At 39.9% G+C, this 14,052-nt stretch overlaps 1 protein-coding gene across 1 annotated transcript in view; it reads left to right on the forward strand.

Annotated features, from left to right (window-relative positions):
- Window positions 1-14,052, forward strand: part of LOC122550816 (FRAS1-related extracellular matrix protein 2-like) — a 244,705-nt gene that overhangs the window by 133,353 nt on the left and 97,300 nt on the right. Inside the window, exon 6 of the mRNA XM_043692118.2 lies at window positions 11,373-11,621. Within this exon, the coding sequence (XP_043548053.2) occupies window positions 11,373-11,621 (249 nt within the window). The remainder of the gene's footprint in view (window positions 1-11,372; window positions 11,622-14,052) is intronic.

Below are 14,052 nucleotides of genomic sequence, written 5' to 3' on the forward strand. Positions count from 1 at the left end.
GAGCAGTCCGCATTATAGATTTAGTGAGGAGGTGATTAGACATCAAAGCTGTGTGAAATAAGTTCAGTTGGGCGAGGGGAAGCATTAAATTAACTTCAAAAAATAAGCTAAGAGGGCTAGAAGTAAAAACTAGCACTTACCGCTTCTCACAATGAGTGTTGCTTCCGTACAGAGCTGACACTAATACTGCATCCAGATTTTATTTTCAATGCACAGACCTCCAAGGTGCTTGAGGAAACTGCTGTGGAATATCTTTCTGATGCGATAAGCTCAGATGATGCTTTTAATTATGTTTATCTAATTACATTTGCTTAGCAGACATGACAAGGAGGAAATTTGTGCACACAATTTGATGATATGATTGCTTGAGGCCATGGTATTGCATTCTTGGACATTGAATGGCCTGTCAATGAAGTACAAATTGTAGAGAGACGGGTGACATTATGGAGGCATGATTACTGCAATTGTCCCTAGTAGGTCTCTAATTCCAGGATTCTTACTCCACCCCAAAAACACTTTCTCTGCCATCATTGCATGTAGGTTAGGTTTGGTCCTATGGTGTTGCTGTTATTACATGGTAAGTCTTTCAATCCAATCTGGCAACATTCCAACTTTGTTTCAGTCTGAGCAGCTTGGATGCTCTGTCTGCATTGCGAGAGTTCATTCCCATCCTTCACAATACCTTTTGTGTTACTGACCCCATGACCCCTATGAACTTTCAGCCTCCCCCTTTTCATTTACTCGCAGAGCCATGACTTTCAAAATTCCATGCCCTCGTTGACCCTTCACCCTCTCCATTTAAAGACCAAAGCTTTAATGGTTTCTGTGAATACCTGCCCTCTGGAGCTTCTAGTTATCTCCTTTTGACTGAAAGTTTCCACCATATGATCAACCATTATAGAGTCATACAGCATTGCAACAGACCCTTCGGTCCAACCAGTCCATGACAACAATAATCCCAAACTAAACTAGTCCTATCTACCTGTTCTTGGCCCATATCCTCCAGCCATTTCTTATTCATGTACTTATCATTTAAACTTTGTAACTGTTGCTGCATCAACCACTTCCTCTGGAAGTTCATTCTACATATGAATCACTTTCTGTGTAAAAATGTTGCCCCTCATATCTTTTTCAAATCTTTCTCCCCTCACTTTAAAAATATGCCCCCTAGTCTTAGACATTCTCCATCCGAAGGAAAAGATGCCTGCGATCACTACATTTATACCCCTCCTGATTTTATAAACCTTTAGAAGGTCATCCCTCAGCCTTCTATGCTCCAGTGGAAAAAGTCCCAGCCTATCCAGCCTCTCCTTATAACTCAAACCCTCAATTTCCAGCAACATCGTGGTAAATCTTTTCTGAACTCTTTCCAGCTTAATAATATACTGTCTAGAACTGGACACTGTACTCCAGAAGAGGCTTCACCAACATCCTGTACAAGCTCAACATGACATCCCAACTCCTATACTCAAAGGTCTGAGCAATGAAGGCAAACATGCTAAATGCCGTCTTAACCACCCTATCAAATTGTGACCCAAATTTCAAAGAATTAAGTACCTGAAACCCTGGGTCTGTCAATTCTATAACAAATAAACAACGTCTACCACTCTGCCCTCATAAATCTTCTTGGTTACTTCCTCAAAAAATTCTATCAAGTTTGTGAGACACGATGTCCTTTGCACAAAACAATGCTGATGATCCCTGATCATTTTTTGTCTCTCCAAATGCATATAAATCTTATGTTTCAGAATCACCTCCAACAACTTACCCACCACTGAAGTTACACTCACAGGTCTAAAGTTCTCAGGCTTCTCCTTACATCCTTTATTAAACAAAGGTACACCATTAGCCACTCTCCAGTCATCCAACACCTCAGCCCCACTTACAGATGATACAAATATTTCTGTAAAGGGTCCTGCAATTACTTGCCTAACTTCCCACAACATCCTTAGATATACTAGATTAGGTCCTGAAGATTTATCCATCTTAATAAGAGGTTCAGCAAAACATCAATATTTATTTCTCATAAGTTCTCTAGCCTCCATTTCTTTCTCTGCAGTGAAAACTGATGCAAAAATATCCCTCCCATCTCCTGAGGTTCAACACAAAGATGACCTCTTTAATCTTCAAGGGGCTGTATTCTCTCTCTAGTTGCTCTTTTGCTCTTAATGTACTTATACAATCTCTTTGGATCATCCTTGACTTTATTTGCCAAAACTATCTCATATCCCATCTTTGCCTTCCTATTCTCCCTCTTAAGAATGCCCCTATACTATTTATACTGTTCAAGAGATTCATTTGAACCCAGTGTCTATATATAATACATGATTTTTTTTATTCTCGACAAGAATCTCAATATCTTTATTCATCCATTTTTCCCTAAACCTACCAGCCTTACTTTTCACTCTAACAGGAACATAATGTCTGTGAACTCTTGTTGTCACAGTTTTGAAAGCCTCCCACTTATCAGATGTCCCTTTATCTGTGAACTATCTACTCCAATTAACTTTTGAAAGATTTTTGTCTCATGCCACTAAAATTTGCCTTATTCCTTTTAAAATCTTTAACTTATAAGGAAGGCTTATCCTTTTCCATAACTATTTTAAGACCCATAGAATTGTCATCATTAGACCCAAAGTTTTCCCTATTATCATTTCAGTCATTTGCCTTACCTTGTTGTCCAAGAGAAGGTCAAGTTTTGTTTCTTCTCTAGTAGGAGCATTTACATATTGATAAAGAAACTTTTCTTGAACACGTATAACAAATTCTTCACCATCCAAACCTTTAATACTAGAGTAGTCCCAGTCAATGTTTAGAAAATTAACATCACCTACTTTGACGACCCTATTATTCTTACATATATCTGAGATCGCGCTAGATAATTGTTCCTCAATTACTGTCTGATTACTGGGGGAACCTATAATACAATACCATTCCTTTATTATTTCTAACTTCAGCCCATATATTTTCACTGGCGGTTTTTGAGAAATATTTTCTCTACTTACAGCAGTAATGTTTTCCTTAATCAAAAACACCAGTCCCCCTTATCTTTTGCCTCCCTTTCTATCCTTCCTCCAGCATCTGAAACCTGGAATATTGAGGAGCAAATCCTGTCCATCCCTCAGCTAAGTTTCTGTAATAGCTATGACGCCCCAATCCCATGTTTCCAAACATACCCTGCGTTCATCAGCCTTACCTGTAAGACCCTTTCATTAAAGTAAATGTAGTTTAAATTTTCAGAGTTACTTTGTTCTCTGATTTGCTTGTCCCAACACTGGTTGATTGATTGATTGATTAATTTATTGTCACGTGTACCAAAGTAAAGTGAAAAGCTTTGTTTATGAATATTACGGGCAGATCATAGTAAGCAAGGATGTATGGATCAGAAAGACTGAGACAAAGGCTTACAATTTCTATTGTACAGGGTGTGTGCTAGGCAAGATCAACTTTAGCAAGATCAGCATTATTTGAGGCTAGAGAGTCCATTCATCTGTTGCTGAACCTGCTGGTCCGTGTGTTCAGGCTTCTCTATCTTCTGCCTGATGGTTGTAGGAGACCATTACTGAGATGCAATGGGTCTTTAATGATAGTGGCAGCCTTTCTGCAGCAGCAAGCCATGTAAATGGAGTCCACAGATGGAAGGTTGGCTTCCATGATGGACCTCGGTATACCATCTTCTGTAGTTTTTTACGGTTCTGGGAAGAGCAGTAGCCATATCAAGCCATTGCGCACCTGAACAGTGTGCTTTCCATGGTGAATTTGTACAAGTTGCTGATGGTCCTTCCTTACAGGCATGCCAAATTTCCTGAATGGCCTGAGGAAGAAGAGGCATTGTTGTGCTTTCTTGACCGTCACATCTACATAAGAAGTCCAGGACAGATTGCTGGTTATCATCACTCCAAGGAACTTGACGCTCTCCTCCCTCTCAACCTCAGTTCTGTTGATGTCTTTGGAGGCATGTTCTCCTCCTTTCTTTCTGAAGTCAATGATCAGTTCTTTAGTTTTGCTGACGTTGAGACAGAGAGATTGTTCTCTTTGCACCATGTCAAGGCCTCTATCTCCTTTCTGTATTTTGACTTGTTGTTAGACATCTGTCTTACTACAGTAATGTCATCAGCAACCTTGTATAGGACGTTTGTTCAGAATTTGGCAACACAATCGTGGGTGTACAGGGAGTAGAGTAGGGGACTAAGGATGCATCCTGTGAGGCTCCAGTATTGAAAGTTATTGTGTAGGAGGTGCAATTACCTAACTTCACTCATTGTGATCTGTGGGTCGAAAAGCTGAGGATCTAATTGGAGAGGGCGTGGCCGAGACCTAGGTCACAGAGTTTTGAGATCAAACTGGAGGGGATAATGATGTTGAAGGTGGAGCTGTAGTCAATGAGCAGGTGTCTGACATAGGTGACCTTGTTGTTCAGATATTCCAGGGATGAGTGCAGGGCTAGGGATGTCACCATTCTGTCTGTGATTCAGTACAGTGAAGCTTAGTCCCAGACTTGAGTTAGCCACTTTCCTCTAGTCTCCATGCACTACTCCCTAGCTACTGTGAGTAAATATCCCAGCTGCTTAAGCACAAACTTTCCGGTACACTTAAACAGCGAATAATGAACCTAAAGGATCCAATAGATAGCACCAGCAAAACTAACGCCATTTACAAGATACCTTGTAAGAACTAAAAAAAAACTACATCGGACAAACTAGCAGAAAACTTGCCACCAGAATATATGAACACCAATTGGCCACCAGAAGACGCAACCCACTATCACTAGTTTCCATACATACAGACAACAAAGGAGACCATTTTGACTGGGCAATACACACATCCTAGGACAGGCGAAATAAAGACACACAGAGGAATTCTTAGGCCATGGCATTCTACCCAGAACTCCATAAATAAACACATCAATTTAGAACCTATCTACCTTCTCTTGAAATGACATCACCCACTTTAAGAAACTAAGACCTATAAATAGAGACTCGGGACATACCACCAGTGCTTCACCAGAGATTCTCACTGATGATGTTACCTAGTATGGTGACGAAACGTCTGCAGACAAACCTTCAAGCTCAGCGAGCTAACTTATTTGCTATCAACCTGAGCTAAAACTCTTCTCAAATATTGTTACTATTTCATGTGTGTTAGATTCCTTGTTTGGTTTGTGTTCTGTTTGTTGGATTTTCTCTGAGCAAAATGTGGCTGTACATTTCTCTCCCGATAAAATGTGACTGCTCTAATTCCCTGATTGCATAATGGATCATTTGCCACCTTTACATTAACCTTATTTATTTGCACTTCTGACACAAATGTTCAAATTCAACTAGCACTTGGATTGCTCACTTTTTTTCATAGTTCTGTTACTGATTACAGGAAGTTTAATATTTGTGCAGGACAAATTAATTTGCATGGTCTTCATGTGACCCACTTGTTCCTACTAAGCAATACAAATGAAAGCTGCACAGATGGCACATAACAATCCACAGCATGGCCTGTCTGAGGGAATTTACAGCAGGCAAATCAGCAAGCTAACATGTTAGATTGGAACATTCAGTATTGTAGTGAAGCTTTGTCTTTTAATAATGGAAGAATGGTTATAATAGATTGCTTTATACACCACAATTTAAACGAAATGAAAATGGTTTGAAAATTGGGAAAAGAATCATTTGGAAATACAATGCATTCAGCTCATTCAAGTTGGACTAGCTGATGGTAAAGGTATACATCATGCTTTGCTTTGAATTACAGGCATTAGTGCCGTTTTGTTTTTTGCAAGGTGGTTGCTGTTAGATCAGGGCTGGAAGTATGGTTTTGAAGCTGCTTCCTTATTCAATTAAACAACTATGGCCTTAAATGTATCATTTTTGTGTCGTGACTTCATTGTTCTGTGTACTTCATACAAAATAATGCACAGCATCCATGCTGTGAACTTATACTAAAGGTTTTCAACAGGAAGACCCAGTCAAACAATTCATTTCTTTGTGCTACAGCTGACAGCTGTTGAATCAGATTTAACATCCATTTAATTTTAAGTTATTAAACAAACCAAAACACTGAGGCTTTGAAGTGAGATATGGCAGGGTTTAAAATTTATTGTTACTTCAAGTCAATGCATCTCAGGTGGAATTACCTTCACAAAATCTCCTGCTGTCAACTCTTACTCTTGAGGTTCATAATATACATTTTGCAGAGTGTTGACTGTACCTGTTGCCTGATGTGATACATTCCAAAAAAAACCAACGGGAATTCTAAAACATGCACAACAATGTCTGAGCAGTACGATAATGTACTGTGTAATTAACATACTTGAAATTAGTTCAAAGATCAAGTGGCACAGTGGTTAGCACTGCTGCCTCACCGCACCAGGGACCTGGGTTCCATTCTAACCTCGGGTGATGGTCTGAGGGGAGTTTGCACATCCTCTACATGGGTTTCCGCTGGGTTCTCTTATTTCCTCCCACAGTCCAAAGACGTGCAGGTTAGGTGGATTGGCCATGCTAAATGCCGGGTTACAGAGATGGCGAGGTGGGGCTTGGTTTGGATGGGATGCTGTCCATAGAGTTGGTGCAGACTTGATGGACCAAATGGTCTCTATTTGCTCTGTAGAGATTCAATGACTCTATCATAGTCATCTTTGGTCAGTACCCATTTGTATCACATTTTACCATGCCTCTGGAAATTATTACAAACTTTGTAAAAAGTAAAGTATATGTTTAAGTGCTGTAAAAGACCAGAATTAGGTCTGTTTTAAGTGGCATTGGTGCATGGACCACTGCAGTTAGGTTCATAACGTCCACATGAGAGAGTAATATGGATTTCAGTCTAACTTCTCATCTGAAGAATGTTCCATCTGATGGTGTAATACGTCTTTGGTACTGCTGTGGAAGTCAAGTTAGGTTACACAGTTCCAGTTGTGGAATTGGTGGTAAACTCTCAAATTTCCAATTTAAATGGAAGAATTGATGGTTCAGTGACAATTTTAAAGTGACATTTACTTTACACAATAGTGATAAATTTATTTGTGGGACAGGTGGAGGGGCTCTAGGGCTTTACTGTTCATTAGTGAGATGGGTGGAGGGACTCTGAAGGCTTTACTGTTTAAGATCAGATCTGGGGGTGATATGAGGACACAGGGTGAGGATGGGGGAGTTGGAGGCTTTGGTGGGGAACTAGGGAGGTTGTAAATGATGGAGGTGACTGATTGGCACACACCTCCTTAACCAAATAGTGCTTCTTTCCTTTAGCTTTCAAGTTTCTCAATACTCTGAAAATCTAGTCACACAGTGTTAAATCCAGAATGATCCATAACTGTGAGGTCTCAGTACAGTATTCTAAGTTCCAATCCACCTCCTAGGAGTGTGTTGGTCATCCTCCTTTTTTATCCCAACCCATCTCCATAAAATCCAGCAGATTGTAAATGGGTTGGGGTCAGGATTCAGCTTTTTAATGTGTTAAACTCCTGCCCAACTCAAACCTACCCATTTTTTTTGGCTTTATAATTTCCCTCCATAACGCTCCCATCCTAAAAGCTAAAATAATTGTACAAAGCTAAAATTCAGTTATTACCAAGATTTCAATAAACTGCAATAGAGAATGTTTGGAATTTTCATATGCTATCCTCCAGAGTTAGGAATCGAAGCTGGAAGTGCAGTTTTCATTTTTTTCCTTCCAAACACTACCATCATTGATTGACTGTTTGGTTCCAAATATGGAAACAATTTTAAGTGATAGAGTTTCATTCAAGACATGCAGGGCACCACATTAAAAAGCAGTGGCTTAAATATGACTTTCTTAAGCATTATAGCCACGTGACCACACTCCTCTTTAATTGGGAATTGTGGTTAAGTAGAGGATGAGTTAAGGAAGCTGAGATATAAGGTCTTTCCTTACAACATGATTGTTACATCAGGCTGCAATAAGTCTAAAAATCTGACCCTCTTTCCGAGCATAATGTGCTGGACACCATTTAATAAAAACACCTGTCCTGATTTCATGCTTTACAGGCTCAGTAGGAAGTTCATAATCCAGTTTCCTATTACTAGCTTAAATTTCACCCTTAAAAGAGTTAGTAATAAGTTAACATTTTATGTGATCCGATATATATAGGCAAATTGAACCACTTTGAAACAAGTAGTATTCTTTATTAACAGAATAGCCTTGGAACTTAATGTTAACTTGTTCATTCTGATTTGAAATGTCTTAGAAATATTCTTATCAGATCACTCCAAATGATTTCCGATCAGTTTGCAGATCAAGAATGGTCAGCTGTGAAATACTTAATGCTTCAGAGATAGAGAGGTAGAAGTTGGTCTTGAGTGTTGGTGCTAAAGGGACAGCATCAAATTGGCCGCCCATTATGCACAGCACTTGATACAGAGGAACCTCGATTATCCATACATGGATTATCCAAATTTTGGATTATCCAGACAAGATCGCAAGGTCCCGATGCTTGGCCAACTGTTTTATCCAGCATTCGATTATCTGAACATTCGATTATCCGAACAAAATACTCCCCACCCGTGTCATTTGGATAATCGAGGTTTCTCGTGTTTAGTTTATTGATAAGGGATAGTATTACAGCTGTGCTGAGGGAGAATATTCTCGGAAATACATCCAGGGAAGTTATTTGGTTGGAACTGAGAAATAAGAAAGGGATGATCACCTTATTGGGATTGTATTATAGACCCCCCAATAGTCAGAGGGAAATTGAGAAACAAACTTGTAAGGAGATCTCAGCTATCTGTAAGAATAATAGGGTAGTTATGGTAGGGGATTTTAACTTTCCAAACATCGACTGGGACTGCCATAGTGTTAAAGGTTTAGATGGAGAGGAATTTCTTAAGTGTGTACAAGACAATTTTCTGATTCAGTATGTGGATGTACCTACTAGAGAAGGTGCAAAACTTGACCTACTCTTGGGAAATAAGGCAGGGCAGGTGACTGAGGTGTCAGTGAGGGAGCACTTTGGGGCCAGCAACCATTATTCTATTTGTTTTAAAATAGTGAGGGAAAAGGATAGACCAGATCTAAAAGTTGAAGTTCTAAATTGGAGAAAGGCCAATTTTGATGGTATTAGGCAAGAACTTTCAAAAGCTGATTGGAGGCAGATGTTTGCAGGTAAAGGGACGGCTGGAAAATGGAAAGCCTTCAGAAATGAGATAGCAAGAATCCAGAGAAAGTATATTCCTGTCAGGGTGAAAGGGAAAGCTGGTAGGTATAGGGAATGCTGGATGACTAAAGAAATTGAGGGTTTGGTTGAGAAAAAGAAGAAAGCATATGTCAGGTATAGACAGGATAGATCGAGTGAATCCTTAGAGTATAAAGAAAATAGGAGTATACTTAAGAGGGAAATCAGGAGGGCAAAACGGGGACATGAGATAGCTTTGGCAAATAGAATTAAAGAGAATCCAAAGGGTTTTTACAAATATATTAAGGACAAAAGGGTAACTAGGGAGAGAATAGGGCCCCTCAAAGATCAGCAAGGCAGCCTTTGGGTGGAGCCACACAAAATGGGGGAGATACTAAATGAATATTTTGCATCAGTATTTACTGTGGAAAAGGATATGGAAGATATAGACTATAGGGAAATAGATGGTGACATTTTGCAAAATATCCAGATTACAGAGGAGGAAGTGCTGGATGACTTGAAACAGATAAAGGTGGATAAATCCCCAGGACCTGATTAGGTCTACCGGAGAACTCTGTGGGAAGCTAGAGAAGTGATTGGGTTTCTTGCTGAGATATTTGTATCATCGATAGTCACAGGTGAGGTGCTGGAAGACTGGAGTTGGCAAACGTGGTGCCACTTTTTAAGAAGGGCGGTAAAGACAAGCTAGGGAACTATAGCCCGGTGAGCCTGACCTCGGTGGTGGGCAAGTTGTTGGAGGGAATCCTGAGGGACAGGATGTACATGTATTTGGAAAGGCAAGGACTGATTAGGGATAGTCAACATGGCTTTGTGCGTGGGAAATCATGTCTCACAAACTTGATTGAGTTTTTTGAAGAAGTAACAAAGAAGATTGATGAGGGCAGAGCAGTAGATGTGATTTATATGGACTTCAGTAAGGCGTTCGACAAGGTTCCCCATAGGAGACTGATTAGCAAGGTTCGATCTCATGGAATACAGGGAGAACTAGCCATTTGGATACAGAACTGGCTCAAAGGTAAAAGACAGAGGGTGGTGGTGGAGGGTTGTTTTTCAGACTGGAGGCCTGTGACCAGTGGAGTGCCACAAGGATCGGTGCTGGGTCCTCTACTTTTTGTCATTTACATAAATGAATTGGATGCGAGCATAAGAGGTACAGTTAGTAAGTGTGCAGATGACACCAAAATTAGAGGTGTAGTGGACAGCGAAGAAGGTTACCTCAGATTACAACAGGATCTGCACCAGATGGGCCAATGGGCTGAGAAGTGGCAGATGGAGTTTAATTCAGATAAATGCGAGGTGCTGCATTTTGGGAAAGCAAATCTTAGCAGGACTTATACACTTAATGGTAAGGTCCTAGGGAGTGTTGCTGAACAAAGAGACCTTGGAGTGCAGGTTCATAGCTCCTTGAAAGTGGAGTCGCAGGTAGATAGGACAGTGAAGAAGGCGTTTGGTAAGCTTTCCTTAATTGGTCAGAGTATTGAGTACAGGAGTTGTTGCGGCTGTACAGGACATTGGTTAGGCCACTGTTGGAATATTGCGTGCAATTCTGGCCTCCTTCCTATCGGAAAGATGTTGAGAAACTTGAAAGGATTCAGAAAAGATTTAGAAGGATGTTGCCAGGGTTGGAGGATCTGAGCTACAGGGAGAGGCTGAACAGGCTGGGGCTGTTTTCCCTGGAGCGTCGGAGGCTGAGGGGTGAGCTTATAGAGGTTTACAAAATTATGAGGGGCATGGATAGGATAAATAGACAAAGTCTTTTCCCTGGGTTCAGGGAGTCCAGAACTAGAGGTCATAGGTTTAGGGTGAGAGGGGAAAGATATAAAAGAGACCTAAGGGGCAACTTTTTCACGCAGAGAGTGGTACGTGTATGGAATGAGCTGCCAGAGGATGTGGTGGAGACTGGTACAATTGCAATATTTAAGAGGCATTTGGATGGGTCTACGAATAGGAAGGGTTAGGAGGGATATGGGCCGGGTGCTGGCAGGTGGGACTAGATTGGGTTGGGATATCTGGTTGGCATGGACGGGTTGGACTGAAGGGTCTGTTTCCATGCTGTACATCTCTATGACTACAGTGGAGCTGAATATCAGGAAATGACTAAAAAAGGGAAGCTGATTTAAAACCACCTGAGATGATTTCCTACCCCAGCGAATTAAATTTTCAAAGAAAGAAATTATTTAGCTTTGGTTAAATAGTTTAATGTGAAATCTTTTGATCCTTTTTGCAGGCAGTGCGACTGGCACTATTCCATCAAGTGTGCTGTCTTACTCAGACTACATCACTCGAGCAGAGGATCACAACAGTGTTATTCGTTTTGACAAGGGCGAAACAGAGAAATTATGCCATGTAGTCATCATTGATGATTCTCTGTATGAAAATAAGGAGACCTTTAACGTCACACTGAGTATGGCCATGGGGGGCAGAATAGGAGTACATCCATTGACTCAGATTATCATCCTCCCTGATGTGAATGACGGTAAGACCCAACCTTCTTGATCTTCTGCATCATATTTCTCTACGATAGCTTGTAGGTATGTCTGAACTGGTCAGTTCGACATATGTTTGTAAAGATCTTTTTCTTGTTTATCTGCATCATATGTAAATGATTTCATTAAAACTTTAGGTTATTCACTGTTATTACAGGTTGAACTCGTAAGTATTTCGGTGTTCTTGATCACATTTTGTGAAATTGAAAGACTACACTTGATCCAGTAAATTTAGGTATTTTATGCAGCAGGAACCATAAGTTGATGTTTCTTTACAGTTACGTTTCTACAGAATTATGAACTATGTGAATGAACATAGAGCAAAGTGCCATATTTACCAGAATACTTTTGGTTTTACTGAGGTAAACTTCCTATAATAATTGAGGTAGCTGGAACATTTAGTTAATGTATTTTAAAGCTTTCATGTTTAAGAAATGAGTTTGAATTTCTGTGAAGAATGTACACTGCAGTTTTATCCAACACACAGGTATGGGATTGCACGTTATGTCTGGCAGGTTAAGCTAATGTTCCTTTCAATATGTTAAGCAGTTAACAAAGCAGTATATCACATGATCTCAACAGGTTCATTGACCTGTGTTTTACTTACAACATTAGATTACTTTCAGATTAGATTAGATTACTTACAGTGTGGAAACAGACCCTTCGGCCCAACAAGTCCACACCGACCCGCCGAAGCGCAACCCACCCATACCCCTACATTTACCCCTTTAACCTAACACTACGGGCAATTTAGCATGGCCAATTCACCTGACCCGCACATCTTTGGATTGTGGGAGGAAACCGGAGCACCCGGAGGAAACCCGGGGAGAATGTGCAAACTCCACACAGTCAGTCGCCTGAGTCGGGAATTGAACCCGGGTCTCTGGCGCTGTGAGGCAGCAGTGCTAACCACTGTGCCACCGTGCCGCCCACAATTGAGTAAATAGAAATCATGACCTGAATAAAATCTCCAAAAAAGTACTAAATTCAGCATTAATTCAGCATTCTTGGTTCTAAGAGATTTGTGCTTAAAAATGTGGGAAAGGAGAAACGTTAACAGATTATGCATAAGGAATGTTTGGAACTTAGTTCAGTTCTGCCTTGCACAGAAAAGCCAGCATTGTTACCAACAAATGTCTGTAGCTGACCACAGGTTGCTTTATACTTTTCTGACTAATAATTGAAAATTGGAGCAATGTTTAATGCGATCATCTCAAATCCTCAGCAAGTCAAATGTAACAACTGAATTAAACTCTCTGAATGAATAGTAATTTGTTAATTTGACTGAAAACACCTCAATGGAGCAGGTAGTCAGCAAAATGACAATTCGTTTTTCATCTTTAAGGTGAATTAGATGGGAATATGCATACATCTAATACTGGTGATGAGTATTCAATTGCTTTTTAAAAATTTGTTCATGGGATGTGGGTGTCATTAAAAAGGTCACTATTTATTGCTCATTACTAATTGCTCTGAGAAAAGCATTGGAAATGCATTTGGCTACAATCTTTTTATTGTTAATTAATTTGTCCATGTGCTATTTGAAATTGGTCGTGGAAGAAGTATTATTTTTGTACATTTAACTCCCCATTAATCAGGTTTAACTTATTTACCAGTGATAAGTGTCACATTGAGTCACTACTTGCTCATTTGTCATTAGGGCAGAGAGAACCTCAACTTGTAGCTTGATGACTAATGCATTATCCTGACTATTGAGTCTGATTTCAAGTTGTAAGAGCAAAGAAAACTATTTTCTTCAAATGGTGTCTGCATGAAAATCTTTGTCACTTCACTTCAACACCTTGCTCAAGATAAATAGATCCCATTTCACTAAAGTCATTCAGTGGTACCCATAATTTATCCCTTGTCAGCATGAATGTATAATTGGCTAAGAATAATTAACACTTTGAATGACCTGAGCAAAGAGTGTTGATTAGAAATATGCAGCATTTCTTTGAAAATTATGGAAAAGCAATGTACCTTTTATATTGGGACCCAGCAATTTTAAGGACAATTTTCAGCTCTCCGCGCAGATCACCTTTTAAAAGCTGCACAATTGATATGCAGTGTTTGAACTGTTTCCTTTTTTTAAATGTATTATATTTCCTTAAAACATATTTTATGTTTAATTTCAGTGCCACAGTAAACTCAATAAAACACAATAACTCAACTGAGAGAAATGCTCCAAAGCAAAGCTGTTACTATTAATTCCAATCAATGCTTGACACCAAATGCTGGGTGGCAAAGAGGTTATGTGATAGCATTAGGTCCATAAAACCATGAAACACAGTCCCCACAGTAAGGTGGAATCTTGTGTCCTCACTCAAGTTGCATTTGGTAACAAGGAGGGCAGTTAGTGAGAAACTCACCAAATTAAATCCATGGGAGTCAAGCCTGTCGACAACTTTCCTGTTGTGCTGC

The sequence above is a fragment of the Chiloscyllium plagiosum genome, unplaced genomic scaffold (assembly GCF_037043375.1).
Source record: "Chiloscyllium plagiosum isolate Xiang-an unplaced genomic scaffold, Cpla_swu_hap1 HiC_scaffold_6, whole genome shotgun sequence".
Taxonomy (NCBI): Eukaryota; Metazoa; Chordata; class Chondrichthyes; order Orectolobiformes; family Hemiscylliidae; genus Chiloscyllium; species Chiloscyllium plagiosum.